At 35.3% G+C, this 18,861-nt stretch overlaps 1 protein-coding gene across 7 annotated transcripts in view; it reads left to right on the forward strand.

Annotated features, from left to right (window-relative positions):
- The window catches only part of MARCHF6 (membrane associated ring-CH-type finger 6), a 51,172-nt gene that overhangs the window by 5,158 nt on the left and 27,153 nt on the right, over window positions 1–18,861 (forward strand). For 5 of the 7 annotated variants that reach the window (XM_074899507.1, XM_074899506.1, XM_074899508.1 and 2 more), the window contains exons 3-9: window positions 575–648; window positions 8,419–8,562; window positions 11,295–11,367; window positions 13,383–13,551; window positions 14,960–15,152; window positions 15,457–15,518; window positions 17,549–17,581. In XM_074899507.1, the coding sequence (XP_074755608.1) occupies window positions 575–648; window positions 8,419–8,562; window positions 11,295–11,367; window positions 13,383–13,551; window positions 14,960–15,152; window positions 15,457–15,518; window positions 17,549–17,581 (748 nt within the window). The remainder of the gene's footprint in view (window positions 1–574; window positions 649–8,418; window positions 8,563–11,294; window positions 11,368–13,382; window positions 13,552–14,959; window positions 15,153–15,456; window positions 15,519–17,548; window positions 17,582–18,861) is intronic. The other 2 variants (XM_074899511.1, XM_074899512.1) reach the window with 2 other exon arrangements.

The raw sequence follows: 18,861 nt of genomic DNA on the forward strand, positions 1-18,861 counted from the left end.
CTACAGTTCTACTCATATGTCAGCTTTATGAAAACTAAGCAGAAAAATCAGTATGTTGGGGCTTTTACTGTCCATTTATAGGTATGAATAAAAAGAAAGCTAACCTCATAGCAAGAAATAAAAATACTTTAGTCCTTTTTGGTCATTTTGAGGTGTATGGCTGATCAGGGAAATGCTAAAGTGAAAACTATAATTCTGGTCTATAGCACACATTCCTTTTGATGGCATTTTAACAACCATTTTTTCACAAATACAACAGTTCTGAATCTTAGCTGTGTATGTGTCATATCTTGAAATATTTATAGGGATTGGTGTCACTAGTGGGTGTGATTTATTGGTAATGTAGGGGATGTAACTGAAGAGTCACTATTACTCAGTCAGCTTAACTTTTACTTTTTGAAACTTACTTGATGGCCTAAATGGACATAATAAACATGCTAATTTAAGGCCTGCCTCGATAGTACCAACATCCTCATCTATATTTGAAAATAGAGAATTGATGTGCTTTCCTAATAGGAGGGACAAGGCAGAGAGATGTAATAGCATGTTTTAATATGATCCCTTTTTATTGCAGCTTAGTTCAGTGGCTTAAACACAGCAGAAAAGAATACTGTGAATTATGTAAACACAGATTTGCTTTCACACCAAGTAAGTACATTTTACTGGTGGGGTTTTTTTAGAATTTCTTTGATTTTTTTGTCTTAGTATGTATGAAGTGATTACGTTTTCATTCAGCATGATAGATCCAAACTTGTGTTTTAACTTCTATATTCTTGTTGAATTGCAGTTCTTGTGCATATTATTGCAGACTGTGTGTGTTGTTTAAATAATGAATGATCTGGTTCTTTCATAATCTTACGTGAGCCATAAAAGAAGTATTATTCTGTACGTCTTCTGACTGCCTCAGTCCCATTCTTTTGTTGCCGGCATTAAAGCATATGGCATGTTTTCAGCCTCATTGTTAAATGTGTGTGTTTGGAAATCTGAATGTTAAGGTGAAACCCCTGCAAAATTCGAATTTGAAAACCAGTTTTCAGTTACCTTTGTACTGTCCACCTGCAACACTACCATATGACTTTGGTCAGTTTCAATTCATATGGTCCTGATAATTATTCCACTTGCATTTCAATCAAAATACAGTAACTACCTAGTATTACATTGCCTTTTATGTTGAGATTCAACTAAATAAGTTAGGCTACTTGTGATGAAAAATGACCGTATCTTTGTATAGTTCCCCGAGGATTCTTAATTACATTTTAACAAATAGTAGTAGAAATAAGTGAGGTCCTTTGGTTTGGTGGCAGACTAGGCTCATTATTGCCAACTTACTGCTTGTTGAACAAGTAAAGTAGTTCTTGTGCTACATGTTTTTCTCATTATGATTACTTGTGCTGATTTATTCTTTACAATTGCTGAGCTCAGTTCATGGTGCAGAATGTAATTTAATTTTTTTTTTTAACTGAGGAGTATCTGCACTGTAGAAACTGTCTTGAGATGGGAAAGATGATGAAGTTTGACTATTTTATGTGTGTGGTACAATAAAAATCAAAGCTCCTTTTTTAAGATAGTAGGTCCCAGTTAGAAGAATAGAGTGCTTATCTTCTCTCCTGCTCCCCTCTAACCCTTTTTGGGTTATTTTTTTGCTAGTTTTCTACATTGGAAGACTGAGGCTAAATAGCCAGATGGTTTAGTTCAAATATTTTCTATTCTAAAAATCCTGTAATGTACCTTCCTTCCATATATTGAACCTCAGAATTTTCCATTTCTGCCAACAATTAAACACATTAGACCGTTTTTTAAATGATCAGTAGAAAAATGTACAGTATTAACTCTGTCTTACCACTGTGAGGAGAACAGCATGTTTTACGTTGATCAAAGCAATGCTTTTAGGTTTTTCTTTTTAAATACATTTCTTGTACAGGTCTCTGTAGTAAGAGAGGTGTCATCTGCTTGTAGGTTTTATTTGTTAAACATTTTTGTAAAGACATAGAAGCTTTGCAGATAGAGAGTGATCCCCAGTTCTGGAGCTTCCTACAAGCTCATTAGCCACCTTCAAAATTGCATTCTCCTACTAGGTCCTCTACAGAATTTTGTGTGCAGGACCAGAAGACTGCATTTCAATTATATACTTTCTTCTAAGAAGAAAGAGGACTTCCTAGTTTTGTATGAAAAAAAAAGAAAAAAGTGTATAGTGTTTTCCTTAGGATATAGGAAGAAGAGTATGACAAGTCTTAAATGAAATACACTTTGTATGTGTGTTACTGCTGATACTAGAAAGCTTATTCACTGCCCTTATCAACAGAAGTGTTCCTGCAGAAGTTTAATCCTTGACTGACATGGCTGTTACCAGCACAGTTTGTAATGTAGTTGCAGATTTATGGACACGTGAGAAAACATAATTGAATTACTATGGTTTAACAAGTTACCATTTGTTATTGGAGCCATGAAATTGATAAGCAAACCTCTTTCTTTCCTGTGTAATAGAGTACTTCCTCCACACTCAGCCTCTAGCAAGGGTCTGCTTACCTTCCTGTTACACACTGGCCACTCCCCAGACTAAGCATCCTCAGCTGATAGTGTTTTCTTCTTAGCTTCCCACATTGCACAGCGTGCTTTTTTCCTACCAGGCTGCACACATTAGTAGCATGTGTCAGGTGCCTAGCACAGATTCCTCCAGCCCTTTGTGCCCAGTGTGTCTTGTTTCATTGTTTCTCTTGCAGCCAATACTCATGCAGTTATGGTTTCCTTAGTTTCTCTTATCCCTCTTTATTTGGAAGACAATGTGGATTTCCAGTCTGGAAGCTGGATCTTCTGCCTGTGGGAGCTGGGAAAGTGTTGCAGGTGCTGGAGAGAGAGTGACAAGGGAGAGGTGGGATTGAGGTCTATGCCAGTCATCCAAAACAAAGATGGATCTGGCCTATAATCATACAAGATTTAAAACGCTTTCAGATAAGTTGATTCACCATGGGATATGGTCAAATAAATGCATGTACATAATTAGTATCTGTGCCTCAACGGACAGGCACTAAGTTGAGAATAATAGTGCAGTAATACCAACAACTCCTCTTTTAGTTTAGCTTGGTTCGCTTGTTAAGGCTGTTGCTGTCATTCTGTCAAAAATGCTTCTTTGCTGGTATAATTTTTTTGTCTATGGAGTATTCATAAATATTCCTAGCATATATTCTTTAAGTCCTTCACAGTCTTCAATTTCTGTAACATCTTATGACTTCTTTAGCACCTGAACTACTAGGTTAGTTACTGCTTGGAAGGAAGGAAGGAAAGAGTAGAAGGCTCAGCTTGCATCTTGGCAGGAGTACAAAGGAACTGATTTTTCTTTGGAATAATAGAATCGTTCTCTAAAAATGTTTTGTCATGTAAGCAAATGACTGGATTTCCAAATGCACACTTTGAAGCTAGATTTTATATGTTTTATTATTAATTCATTTTCTGCAGTTCTTTAAGTTATGAATTAATACTACTGGTTTTTTTAAAAAGTAGCTTTGGTCTTTTTCAATTATGTCAATGTGCTTGTTCATTTTTAACTCATACGTTTTCCTTCTGAGTTTTTAAAGAGCAACTACTTATATTGTTTTCCTCCCCACACATGCACTTTCCTTTGTCATGTGCTAGTATGCACTTTTCTTGATATCACACTAAACGTTCGTAAGCACTGACTCATGATAGAAGGTGAGGCTGTATTTCCTATGAGAAGATAGTTTTCAAAACTTCTAGTTTCTGTACAAAGGTAACATTAATATAAATATTTTCAAAAATGCAAATATAGAAGTAGACTAGCCTGATCTTTGGCTGGAGATTGGGATGGGTTCATTCTGCTTCTTAAGCATCTGTATTGCTGCTAAGTGATTGATACGATGTCACAAGCTTAGTTCATACAAAGATTGTAAAACGCAGGGAAGCCACATGGGTAGGATGTTCTCCAGTTTATAAATCATTATAATCTGAAACAAGCTTTTGATTCATGCATGCAAAATTATTAATTCAAGGCTTGCGTGCACTTAGACCTCGCTGTTTTATTGTTGTAGTCCTGGTTTGTTACTATTCTTCCTCTTTCTTGTTGTTGGCCATGTTTGTTCACATGTAACTGTAAAATCAAAGTTTGTTGGATCAGGAACTATTTGTTCCTGTGAATCATTTGGACTGATTGAGCTCCTCAGCTATCCTATAGCATACTGAAATTCTCTACATTAATTACTAAAGGTTGGGGTTTTTTTAATTAATCCATAAGCCTTGATACTATTTGATCATCTTAAAGCCTTCCAGATATGACTAGCATATCTAGCTTATTGTGAAAGAGTTCAAGGTTCATAGATTTTAAGGCAAAGAAAAATGAGAATCATTCTGATATAACTGTAAAATACTAAGTTATATATTTCTATTTTTAAGTAATTTATGAAAAAAACCCCCACCATTTAGCAATTGCATGTTGTTTGTAGTAACGATTTATTAAGTTCTGAACTTTCGGATCTTTAATGTTGTACAAAATGATCTGTAAGAAGCTATGTAATTATACTGAAATAAGTGGGCCACTTTGTTGGGATCGTGATTTGAAGTAATTAAGATTTTGTTGAAGGATATAATGGGCTGATCTTTAAATTTGTTCATTTTGACAAACTTTAACACTCTAGTCCATAACTTCAGCATTTCTGAAGAGTCTAGTTGGGAAAAGCATAAACTTCTGAAACAAAATAATACATGCTGGTACAGAATTCAACGTATTTGCTGCCAGTTACAGGGTGCAGAATAAAAATGCAGTTGAGATGCACATGAGTGTCATTTCATATGTTTTGTTAGACCTGTGGCTTGCATGATAAGGGGTGGCATTTTTCTCCTTTTACCTTAGCAGTCTGGAGTGAAGTCTGTGTATGTCTCAAGAATGTAAAACAGAAACATAGAATGGTTTAAGTTAGAAGAGTCTTTTGAAGTTCTAGTCCAACCTAAAGAATAACTTACAACCCCCGTTTTACCAAACCAGTGCTTTAACCCATGAACTATAAAACACATGGTTTTTACCAGTGAGTAACATAGTCATCTTTTGTGATCAGTGTACAAGGATGATTGAGGTGGTGTATAAATGGCTTGTAAGTGGAGTATGCTGGTTTTGTGACAGTTTTACCTAATCAAAGGTAGATGTTTTGCTTTCTTCCACACTAGGCAATGCACCTGATTAGGTTATGGTCAAATAAATAGGCTGACTTGCATGGGGAAAGAGTGAGAAATGAAATAGGATACAGTTGCATTGTGACAGTTGTGGAGAAAAATAAGACTTATAACAAAATTTGAGCCTTCATAATAAATAGTGGTAGGGGTTTTTTGATACAGCATATGTCAGAAGGCTGTTGCTTTTCTAGTGTCTTTCTGCAGCTCTGCTTCCTTCAGTGAAGAGTAAGACTATAGGAAGGGACTTGTGGAAGGCATGAAATCTGTAGGTATAACATAAACTGGGGAAATACGTTTAGGATCTTTATTTCCTTCTGGGGGGGAGATTTGCATTTTTAAAATGCTACTGGCCAGTGACATGAAAACAACAGGAAGTTATCCATAGTATTTTATACTAGTTCATAATGATCATATATCTGACTTCTCTGCAAATGTTTTCATGCTTAAAAAAGTATCCACTTTTTACCTCGTGGCAGAACTGGCCATAAATGGGGGAGATACACATATTTAAACCTGCACAACCTGTCCTTATTCCTTGGGAGTAAGCCCTTAGGAGACAGGAAAAGTCTTGGATGGTTGTTTTGTGATCAGTTACACATTATTTGGAGGAAGTGGTAAATAATGCAGGAAAGTGATTTCTCAAACTGAGTTATGAGAGATTACTGGGATGGGAATTAAGGAATGGAGGAAAGATGAGAAGGACACGTGTGCGAAAGGGAATGAAGAGGATGTATACCGTGGAGGCAGGGGTCAAAGTCTCAGACCTCATAGTGGTAGTGGGGAGTGGATAAAAGGGGGTGGCATGTGGAGAGAAAATGGCAATAGATGACAGACACAAGTGAGGGGGATTCGTTATGAAAATCACTGGCAGCAAGCTTCAGTGCTGCAGTATTCTTGCACACCAGGGGTTCCTGTCATGCTAGGAATTTTTGCGTTTCACCCACATGAATGTTGTAGAACATAGAAGGACCTTATCATCCTGGTATAAAGCTTCTAGTGGTGGAAGCTTTATATACTTTGAGGTGTGGCAAAGCAGAGAAAAAACAGCAATCTTGCCCTGCCCCCAGCTCTTGAAATCATCAAAAATCACCAAACTATTAAAATTTGGGTAATGTAGCTTGTCTTCTCTGAGTAGTAGCTACATTGGGCATTTATTTGAATGCTCAGCTATAATCCTAAAGCTGTTAGAAAAACGAGCATGTAGAGATGCTAACATTTATTACCACTTCAGCTTTACTGAGTTAGGATGGGCATCCTTTTTTACAGTCCCCTGTGTGAGTGCTCAGTAATTCCTGAAAGATGCATTTTAAAAAAACTTTAAACCCACCCCTAACAAATAAATCGTTAATGTAAAGTTAATGTTTTCCTTGTAGCCTCTGTTGCAATCCCAAAGTTCTGATGAAAATACATTTTTCTGAAAATGAAAAATAAGCCTCAAGATATCTGCTTAGTTCAATTTTGTCTGAGTGATACCATAAATGTATAACAAATATACTCTAGGTAGGTATTCTTGTAGCACCCTTAACAAAGGTCTGCTTGTCTCCTCTGATAATTTTCCAGAGTATTTGTTCAGCGTGAGCTGAGAGATCATTACGAAGTCTTCAGTTAGCATTTTCTATGGTACTACCAAATTGTATACTAAATCTGGTTTTGTAATAAGAAAATTATAAGTTGGCAGTGTCAAAATATGTTTGTGTCCTGCTTTCGATTTACTGCTTTATGTTCTCATAACTACACTTCCCTAGTGCTATATTTTTATTTTTTTTTTTTAGGAATTCCAGTTCTTTGCCAGGTAGCAGACAACTAAGAACTTCTGAAATTTAAAACGAGTTACTATTTGTCTTATCGTTACTGTTTTGTTGTTACTTTGTGTCAATGCAATCCACTTGTTGAAATGCACCAAATTCCACCCTCTTTTGGCTACTTGTGCATGTTGATACTGCTTTTCTATGTTCTTGAGTTCTCTTCACAATACAGAAACTTAGGGAAATAACCCTGAAGAGAAGACTTTTTTTCTCCTGTAGAGGCTTCCTCTCTGAGATTAGTAAAAGGATGATTAGGAATGTAGGTAAAGGTAGTAGAGAAAAGGGGGGATGCAGGTGGATTGTATGAAGCAGTATTTCTCAGGCTTCTAAGTCAAAGGATTGTCCATGAGAGGAAAGCAAAACTTTTCTCGAGTAGTTCTTATAAAAATTTAATTTTCTTATATACTTAAAAGTATGTGGTATTTTAAAAAATAGTCCATGAATTAAATGTGTTAAAGTCTTCAAGCTCAGCTGTTTCCAACATAACTGTTAAACATCCAGGCAGAGATGTCTTTGTGCAACTCCTAGCTGTAGTTTATCTTCATTTGAATCTATTATTGATACTGTGCATTACCACTTCACAACATCCATGTGAGTGTGTAGAAGCTAACTAAATGCCATGAAATTGTTAGAGATGTTTTCTAATCATTTACAAAAGAAGCAGCCATGTCACTGTTTTTCTTGGCTTTTGAGAAGGAACAGGTTTATGTGATATATAGGTGTGAAATTTTAAAAAGTCAAGAAAATTTACTACTATGAAAATGTCTATACAGGCTGAGACAATTGCATTATGTTCTGTAGCAGGAGTGCCCTTAGAAGAAATCTTGCATGGTATGAAACAGATACCTGTTGAAAGTAGAAGTCATTCTGTATAAATTTCAATGGCTGTAGATACTTAGTTTCCTTCAGTTTTCCTGTCTGTGTGGTGCTTTCATTTTGCTGATTATTTTTTTTTGTGTGTGCTGTTAAATAGCAAGTGGAATCTAAATTATCTAGCAAATTGACAGTATGCAAAATTAATAAGTGCTCTTGTTCCTTGTGCTCTTTCCTTGAACTAGGTTTATAAATAACAGACAGGGATATCTTTGAGGTAGTGCTTAGTGGGAGGGCTGTTGAATTTAGAATCTGCTTTTCCTTGCAGGCTTGAGCTTATTTCGAGATAATCAGAGTTTGCAGTTGATAAATAAAGCTAATAAGAAAACTTCTCTAAGTCAAAAACTAGTATGATGTTTATTAATTTTTGCCATTCCACTCAGTACACAATGTAACATGTGTTAAAGGGTTTTTTTATTTGTTTGGTGTAATCTCTTGGAAATCTATAAAATATGCATATTCTTCTATTCTTGCCCAATACAAGCATTTTGTAGTTGCCAGGACTTTTACATAAATGCTTCTTTAGAAGAACAACTGTTTCATAAGTGCCTTTTCTACACAGTTTATTCCCCAGATATGCCTTCACGGCTTCCAATCCAAGACATCTTTGCTGGACTGGTTACAAGTATTGGCACAGCAATACGATACTGGTTTCATTATACACTTGTGGCCTTTGCATGGTTGGGAGTAGTACCTCTTACTGCATGTAAGTATTAATTTTTTTTTACTGTAATACTCTTATACACAGGAAAACATGCCTCTTCCTGCAGCAAAGTTTTATGAGACCATGGTTGGTTTATTTTAGGAAAAAAAAAAAAAATCAAATACATTATTTCACTTATTTTCCCTCAGAAAATGATAATAATAACTCAGAAATTTTCACTAGCTATTTGACTCTTAAGCCAGTGGCACAATGCAGGAAGGTGGTGGGAGACAGAGAAAATGCTTAAAAGGGCTTTTAAACTTATTCCAGTAAAATGCGTCTTTTCAATTATCTTCCTTAAAATCTGTATGGAAGTTTTTATTTGATACCATTCATTAATATTAGGATAGAATAATTGTCCTGGTTTTTCTAAGCCATCTATAAATCGAAGTGCGATATTTTGTTTAGTATGTAAAGTGAAATTCCTTTGCAGTCATACATAAAGTGATTAATAAAATACCTCTTAAAAAGTCTTAAAAAAAGGTCTATAAGTAGTAAACGAATTTAACAGAAAAAGAGTGCACATTTGAATTAGTGCAGTATCCAGTTTGAAATACACTTTTCAGATACAAATGGAAGGCGAACTATTGATGTTTCAACAAGCTAAACATATAAAGATGAAAAAAGTTAAAGAGGATATAGTGTTCAGTCAAGGAAATGATTGGAAGTGCATCTTTACAAGCAATAATATACCCCTTGAACAAAAGAGCAGGGAGCCAGTAAATGCATCTCCCTAGACAGTTTCTCAATACATTCTGTGCTTTTATTTGTAGCTGGCACTGGCTTAGTTTGAGAATAGCACAATACTGGCATCAGCTACAAAAGAGTGATCCAGTTTCTGCAGCTTGTCCTTCCTGTGCAAGGAAAAGAGATGTTATGGGCATGGAGCAAGCAAACTGAGGCATTAAAACTAAAAATATTTCAAGTTTCTTTCTTGGGTTTTTAGACAAATGTTGGTTTTCTACTGTTGTCTTTCAAAATGCAAATGTTGTACATTTTTCTTACTAAAGCTTCTGAAGGACAGCAAAATAATATTCAATAGATTAATTAAGGTAATTATGTTTCATAACTGTCCGTAAACCTAATGCTGGCTCTTGAGTAATACTGAAATGTTATCAGAAGTCACCACCTACAACTTAGTTACATGAGACCTTTTCATTGCACATGTACCCCTATTTATGTATTCCTTTAAGAATTAATGCATTGTGAAGGGTCACAAATTTGCACAGGAAGGTACCCAACCTGACAGAGCCATTCAGTCTAACAAACCTTGAAAAAAACATTTACTTTTGAAATTTGTCAGGATCTGTCGTATGGGTGTGATTTTTTTTTTTTTTTTTTTTGTATAGATCTTGTCATCTTGCATTAAACTCCTTTAACGTAATCTTTCATTTTCTATAATATTGAAATACTTTTTAATGTAGTCTTTTGCCTTCCCTGTTTCTGTCATAGCTCACATAATCGTGTGTGGCTGGCTTCACAAAGAAGTATTCCCATTATTTTATATCTGGAAGAAAAATGTGCAGCATAAAAAAAACTGTCAAACATACCAAAGGAGATGTAGGGTTGAAGAAATCTGTCTTCCAGATTAACATGATACTCATGCAGTTATCCCATTATGGGATAAATTCTACATTCTTTTTTGGTAGTGTCACTTCTTTATTGCATACCCATCTTATGTGTTGAGTAAAAGGAATTCATCTCTTTGTGCATACCCTCAGCCTACTTCCAGCAGGCTCTGGTATGCTCTTGCTATTCTGTTAGGACAAAGCATATTTATGTTAATGGATGAAAAGTAGGATTAATTGGGCCAATTTAATCCAAAATGGGTTTATTCTCTGTGATAATTGTATTTAGCTGTGTGGTTCCGAGAGTGAAATACCCAAGGTACCTACACAGTATGCAGGGTAAGAAAGAGGTGTACACACTGAGTAAAGTGAATGTGTACAGTGAGGCAGTAGGAAATGCTAGACTGAGAGTTGGATTGTCTGAAGTGCCTCCTTTATCTCAGATTTTAAAAATCACTGTTCGTGACCCTGATATGGCACGTGAATGTATTTTTCTGGACTGATTCAGTTGACATTTTTTACCAATAAAAGAACTCATTAAAACAGGTAATGAAATGGTGAGAGTCCTTGCTACAAGGTGTCATAATACCAAAGGCTTATACAGTTTCAGAATATCACAGAATCGTCTAGGTTGGAAAAGACCTTGAAGATCATCCAGTCCAACCATTTACTTAACATAGACAGTTCCCAACTACACCAGATCCCTAATTGAGCAAATTAATTCTGGGGGGAAAATCCATCAAGGATTAATTAGCACTGAGATACTATGGCACAGGAATTGAGCTGCTTTGCATGAAGCATGTGAGGATGTACTGAGGAGGTATTGCTGCAAGTATTTTTAACCTGTTTCCATATTCTTCCTTAGGCATCCATTGGTGTGACCAGTGCTGGAGATAGGACTAGATGAATCTTGGGTCTAACCTAGTATGGCAGTTCTTATACTTTGAATGCATACTTCATAAAGAATGTTCAGATAAAGTAAACACAGTTTTGTTCTACGTGGTTGCATATGGTCTTGAGTTCTGTTAGTTCATTGAAAGTTGAGATTTTTTTCCCTTGTCATAAATTTAGCTAGGACACCGAGTGAAAAGAGGGTTCCTATGGTCTTTTCCAAGTGAGGCTGTAACCAAAATCGAATTTATATCACACTTCTCTTTTTTCATGCAGGTCGTATCTACAAGTGCTTGTTTACTGGCTCTGTGAGCTCACTACTGACACTGCCATTAGATATTCTGTCAACGTAAGTACTTAAACAGTTTGATATAAATAACTTTTCTAGTCAGGTTACCATCAAAATGGTTGCTTTGGAACTTAGTGTCCCTTTCTTCTTGACATGCTTGTTATCTTCCATCATCTTACATGAGTAGCTGCTTGTTACCCTTGTATAATTAGACGTATGGCAAACAGTATTACGGTAGAAATCATCTCACTTTGAAGTTCTGTTATGCAGGTTCCTTGGAGATGGAAAACTGGCTTTACAAAATGGGCCCTGGTTAATGAAGATTTGTATTTGATGTCAAGGAAACTTACACTGCAAAATTAAACTTAATAATAATTTAAAAAAAAACCCCTATGGTTTAAATTGGATGCCATATAGTAGAATGTTAATATATGTTGCTAATAATATTAATGTCACGTTCTGTTTGCTTTGTTACATTTTTATATTTTGAATTTAATCTTATCCATAATGAGTCTGCTATGTGGTAGGGATTTCTTTTTATCAGATTGCCTTCTAGCTGACAGATTTTAATGCTCCAACCATATGCTATCAAATATTGTCTGTCTTTGTCTTTTTAAAATCAATTTTACTTAAAGAATCAGTAAATACCAACAGAACAAATTTTCAGTCTGGTTCTTACTTTTTTCATTATCTTGAACCTGAGGAACTGAAACTCAGTTACAATCAGTAGCACATCCAGCAAATTTTGAATGAATGGCCTGCATAGTTCAGCTAAGTCATCTCAGTTGGTCTGTTTGATTTAAGCCATCAGATCATGTTACATTTAATTAATTTTTATTAATGGAGAGAGATGCACACTTGAGATTAACAGGAAGAATACTGTTATTATTGCCCAATAAGTGTAGATTTTATTTTTCTGTGAAGAATCTGAAACAACTGAACCTAAACTACCTCTTCTCATATCTTCTAGAGTCTAGGGAGAAAATAAATGACTCGAGTGTGTGTCAGATTTTAATGGCATGTGAAGCTGTTCTTTAACATGTATTTCTTTGACAGAGTCAATTTCAATAGCATCTTGTGTCATCTTTTAATTTTGGACTTCTGAGCCCCATGTTATTCACTGTGCTGTGCAGGCACAAGTGTTTGTGCAGCTGCATGGAGAGCCAGACTGATACTTCTTTGGGGATGACAGAGTACTATGATGACATATTTCTTTCTTATTTTGAAGAACATATTGGAGTTGGTTAGCTTTGTGAGCAAATTCACTGTGGTCAAGGAGTAGTGCATGGGTGGAAACAAGTGGGAAGCGGTACCTGGAGTTAGGGATGAGGGTTGCTTAAGCTAGTGCTTAAGGACCTCTTGCATTGCGTGAAACCCTAGTTTCAGTTGGCTAACTGAACCTTGTTTTGCTACTGCTTTACAGTTACGTATGACTTGTAGATTAGGATTTTTAAAGTATAGAGATAGTCTTTGGCCCCAGATACTATCTGACACATAGAGCAATCAAAGGCAAACCTCGCAGTTCCATTCTTTTGGTTAGGGTAGCTCAGCAGAGAAAATATTTCAGTGGACTGAATATTATGCATCTAGCCGTTTAAATAGGCCTTTTACTATAGCAAGTCATTTACTTAGCGACTATTGTGTTTTCTTCACTATTCTTGAAGATTGTTCTTCCTGAACTACTCTTGAAGCTTTTCTTCATATTGAGTCAGATCCTGTTTTGCAGGAATATTTATGTTAAACAGTAGTAATTTCACAAACCAAACCAGAGGGAAATAAAATCTTTTCCAAATCATTGTTTATCTTGGCACTTAAAATCATTTGTACACCGGTATGTATGGCCTTCCTAAAAGAAACTTTGCTTGAACAGATTTATTTTTTTTTTAATGAAAATTAGGTGAAGAAAGTATCTAGCTGTAGACACATAAATTAATTCAGCTTTTTGCACAAATACCAGTTTATTTGTTGATTTGAACTAAGAGGATTTGTTTTTGGTAGTTAACAATGATTAAGTTTAGTCTTATTAGTAAAATATCTTTTTCATTGGTGTTTGGTTTTTTTCCTTTCTTTAACAGGGAGAACTTACTGGCTGACTGTTTGCAGGGTTGTTTTGTGGTAACATGCACTCTGTGTGCATTTATCAGCCTTGTTTGGTTACGTGAACAGATCGTCCATGGAGGAGCTCCACAGTGGTTGGAACAAAATCAGCAACAGCCACTCAATGGTGTTGGTCAACAAAATGAGGTAAAACTTAACTGCTCAGTAGTTCACGATAAATTTAGAAAATGTGTTTTTGTGAATAAATAGGTTGTCAGAACCCAACAGTAATGTTGTTTTGCTGCAGGGTATCTATTTGTATGTTAGCAGAAGTTGAATGTGTGTTCCTGTATAAACTCAGTGACACCACTGTTATATTTTTGGAGTTCTGTAAAATGGAATGTTAATTTATTTGTTATGGTATAATGTTTGTAAAGTAACTTTTAACATTGTTTAGATCCTTATGTCTGTATCTTTACACTTTTTTAAAAGATAATTTTGTACATATAAAGCCAAATTGTCATCCATAATCAATGAAGATGCAGCTTGCTTTTATTTTGTCTTTTTCGTAAGTATTTCAGTTAGTTCATGAGGTAACAATTTACTGTTCTCAAAGTAGTTGAAGATTTTCTTGAAACCTCTGAAGTTGGAGCTTCTCTGCCCTCCCCCCACCCTCCAACACACACATGCACCTCTTTAGTGCTTACAGGATCCTCTTGGGCAGGAGGAGATGTGATATAAGCAATACATGCATGGGGGGGAATAATTAAAATTTTGTTTTTCTTTTGTAATAAATGTCAATTTTTTTTAAGACAGTTAGAGGTTCTCAGCTTGATGACTGACTTGTCTTGTCCTTGAATTATCGTCTTTCTAATACAATGATAGCTTTCATAAAGTCAAGAGAGTTCCCCTCTATGGAGCACTAGTGAGGCTACATCTGGAGTGCTGTATTCAGTTCTAGGCTCTGCCAGTACAAGAGCAAATGGACATAGTGGAGTGAGTGCAGCGAAGAGCCACCAAATGATTGAAGCACTGAAGCCTCTGACGTACTGAGAGGCTGAGAGAACTGGAATTGACCCGCCTGGAGATGAGAAGGCTCAGGGTAGACATCATCAGTGTGTATAAATGCCTGATGGAAGGATGTAAAGAAGACATCGCCAGAGTCATCTTGGTAGTATTGAGTGACAGGCAGGGCAACAGGCAGTAGGCTCAAATTAAAAAATACATAAAATTCCATTTAGGAAAAAAGAAGTGGTTTGGTTTTTTTTACTGTAAGTGTGATCAACTACTGGAACAGGTTGCTTAGAGAGGTTGTGAATTTTCCATCTCTAGAATTACTCAAAAGCCAACTGGAAACAGCACTGAGCAACCTGCTGTAGCTGACCCTGCTTTGAGAGTGAGTAGGTTGACTAGACTATCTCTAGAGGCCCCTTCCAACCTCTTCGTCATTTAAATGTTTCTCTTCCTTATTTAAAAGGTTTAGTGGTCCCAAATTTAACGCTTATCTAAAAAAATACATTATTAACATTAATACTCTTCATTTTTTCTATACACAGGGTAAAAGTACAGAGAGAGATTGATCAATTTAACTGAATACTAAATCCTGTTTCTGTAGGCTCAGGCTGTTGTAAATGGAGGTGTTGAAAACGCTGTGCTTGATCAACCTGCAAACCCAGCTGCTGAGAATGTAGTTGTAGGCGAGAACCCTGAAATTCAAGAAGAACAAGTAGATGAAGAAGAGGATGATAATGAAGATGAAGAAGATGCTGTAGTAGAAGATGCAGCAGATGCAAACAATGGAGCACAAGGTAACAGGTGACTCAAAACAGTAATGTTCTAGTTCTTTTCAAACATAAATTAAACCACTAAAAATCGAACTTTCATAATTCAAGGAAGCTGTATAAATTCTCACTTCAGCTAATTTATCTTGGTTTTGCAAATTTCACATGCTGCTTTTCAGTACTGAAGCATTTGCTTGCTGAAAAGCTGTCAGCAGTTAATGAGTTGAATTTTAGGCCCTTAAGTCTTTTTGTTTGTTTAAAGCATAGCATGGAGTGGTTACATCTTGTTTTGGGTGAGTCTGAGCTGTAAAAATGGCTCTTGTGTCCTCAGATGACATGAACTGGAATGCTTTGGAATGGGATCGAGCAGCAGAAGAGCTTACTTGGGAGCGAGTGAGTAAGAATCACTTTCTTGAATTGAATAATTCAGACTCATACTTGAAATTATTTTTAATACTGCTTGTGTTAAAATCCGTTTGAGATTAGATTTGGATGCCATTGTCTAGTGTGAAAACTATGAGTGAGAGGCTATAGTGACCTAAAAAAGTAATTGTATTGAAAACAAAATTGTTTACAATAATGAAAAGTTATTGAAAACAAAAGTTATTCTGCTACTTGTTAACTATCAAAAATACATTTCTTTTGATTTGAAATATAGTAGCAACTTAAAACATGGCTTGGCACAGACTTTTTTGAAGTTTTCAGCTTGGCCATGTTTAGAAATGAGTTGCAGCCTGCAATGAGGATATGAGGCCAGATTAGGAGCACATAGGTGTTGTGTTATATATAGTTTAATGATTTTTTTTAATTAAAGCATTAAACTAAAGCAATTAAGGAAAACTTCCAGTTCTGTCTCTTACTTTATTTACAAAAGACAAATTCTGTTCCTTAAACATGATGGAACATTTTAATGTAACATTGCTTCTGTTTTGTTTATGGATCACAGATTCTATAATTAGAGCATGAGATGCATGTACACCGTAATCATAGAGCAGTGTAGAAAAGAACTAGGCTTTTTTGTAGCTGTTTTGGAAGTAGCCAACATCTGAGTTCAAAGCTCACCACATGCAGCAAACTCTACCGGAAGGTAGATACAGCAGCTTCACAAGATTTACTGGCATTACTAGTGCTTATGGCAGACAGTTGTAAAGCTAGTTGCTGTATCCCTAGGCTATGTTATAGTTGTTGCCTTGATTGTAGTGTAGTAGAAATAGTTTTCATCACTAGGGAGAGGTCCTGATCTTTGTTTTGTATCTAGTGAAAACTGGTTTTGTTTTGAAAGATACTTGATAAAAAAGGGGCATATATAAATTCAGCTTTCTGAACCATTCTACTGTGTATCTCAAGCTGGAAGTGTTATATTTCTGAACCCAGTTTATGTGCTGGGAAATGTTGATGTACTCCTAATTGAAAATATTTTGATGCTTCTCCACTAATATAGAAGTTAGTTTTAGCAAAATCTCATAACCCTTTCCAGTTCTATGTGCTTGCATAGCCAATAGACATCTGGTTGGCATTTAGTATCAAAACTGGGGTAGGTTTTTCTGCTATTTCATCTTGTGAAAATAGCGTGCAAGCTTTCTGAGTTTTCAGAAATATTTGTATTTTGCTTTACTTCATAAAATATGTACAACTTCAATATCTTGGAACTTAGTGCAAAATCCTGGTACAAAGTAGCCTTGAACCTGGTACTTTACCAGTAATCATGGAGTAGGAGAATCTGGATTCAAATAGTAAGAAAATACTTGAAGTGGGGGGAAAGGGGAGATTTTTTTTTAATAGATGCTCTATTTTTGGCTCATCTGTGGACTCTCCTGGTAACAGCTGTGCAGTGATAGAGGATTTGTGTCCTGTCTTCCCTAGCTGTAAACCAATTCTGTTCTAAACTTAACATACAGTGTAGCAACATTATCTTGTTACTAGTTGCTTTTATACTTTGAAAGTAAAATATTAACCTTTGACTTTTCTCAGTGCAACATAAACTGATACTTTGTAATTAGGAAGCAAAACCCCCACTTGCTCTTATATATTAATATTGAGTTGTTTAAGCATGTTTTTAAATAAGAGTTCGACCGCTAAAATCTTTTGCAAATACAAAATCTTTGTCAGTCTTGAAAGTCTTGGAGAGAAATAGCCTATAAATTAATTGATTATATGTTTGGCTTGCCGTATATAAATACATGTGTATTAAGATATTCCACATGTGTATCACCTTTGATCAACTGAGTTTACTGTGTTGAACAAGAACTTAGATTCTGTCTTCATCTTTAAGAATTTATGTCCAGGTTCTGTTGGTTGAGCAATAAAAAAAGCTTTTGACTCATTTGAACATTAAAAGTTAGTGTGAAAGAGGCTTCTATGAGACTTATTTTAGATGAGTGTTGCTTGTTTTTTCTGATCAGTAAATTAACTTACCTTCACAGATGCTTGGACTTGATGGATCTCTGGTTTTTTTAGTAAGTAACATCCTGCATTTCAACAATTTCTATAGAAGACTACTTTAAAAGGAAACTGTATTTTTAAAAACTACATCGTTCTATTTGAAGTCCCTATTTTCATATGATACGTATTCTTTAAAGAGACTGTCACATGATATCATGTTCAAACAGTGTTTGTTAGGAGTTTCACAGAGTGGAGTTGTGTGTGTGTGTGTGACACAAAAGTGGAATTTCTTAAGAGACATAGGTAACTTTGGGTCACATACTACAACTGTAAATCAAAGTTAGACCCTTTAAAAAAGCATACACTGAAAATATATATCTGTTCTAGCCTTAAATTTTGCTCTTTATGATTAAAATAGTGTCCTCATTCAGACCTCTCTGATTTGCCCTAATGCCACAAGAACACCACTAGTGAATTTTTAGTGTAGACTAGATTTTTAAATTTAAGATATTCATTTATGTTTCTTGACTTTACTTAGGGTTTGGATTTTTCTTGTTCCTCCCTGAAATTTTTCCCTTCTTGAATATTATTTTAATTGATATCAGTATCAGATATTTTTTTTAAATTTCACAATAGTCAGTCTGTCTTATGAAGCACTTATCTTTTAAATTGGTTCAAAAAATCTTTATGATTCTGATAATATAGCAAAGCACTCCTAAAAAGGCTATTGGCTTTTTAACACTTGTCTGTGGGTCAACCTGTGTTGACTATCTCCCTGACAAACTCTTACATATATAATGCATATCTTCTTGTGGGTTTTGTTATAATCATTTATTTGAAGGCGCTCTGCCTATCCTACCTGACTCTAGAGATGTCTCACTCTGACTTCAGGGTCGGGGGGAGAGAGTGCAGAGAGTCGATGGCAACAAAACTTTAACCCATCCCAGCTACATTCACAGGGTATCATATGCCAGATCACTTTTTTTTTTTTTGAAAGAGAAGTCATTTATAAAAGTGAAAAAAGATCTATGCTATCTTCCAGCAGTATTAATTGTATGTTATTTAATGTGTAAAAGAAATATAATTCTTAAATAAGAGTATGTTTATTAGATACTGTAGTGTATAAATATCTTGTGTCTGAAATAAAATGTCTCATATTTTAAGGTAATATCTCATGTTTAAAATAATGTAGCTTATTATGTCATGATTGACCTAATTAAATATTAATATAAAAAAAATAAAATTTCTGTGTACTTGTGGCTGAGTTTACATCTTAGCTAAAAGTAATATTAAAAAATAGAAATGTGCTGTCATTTCTAGAATGAGAGCTGTCAGTTTTGTTAATTTTTTTAAT

Source organism: Athene noctua, chromosome 2 (genome assembly GCF_965140245.1).
Source record: "Athene noctua chromosome 2, bAthNoc1.hap1.1, whole genome shotgun sequence".
NCBI lineage: Eukaryota > Metazoa > Chordata > Aves > Strigiformes > Strigidae > Athene > Athene noctua.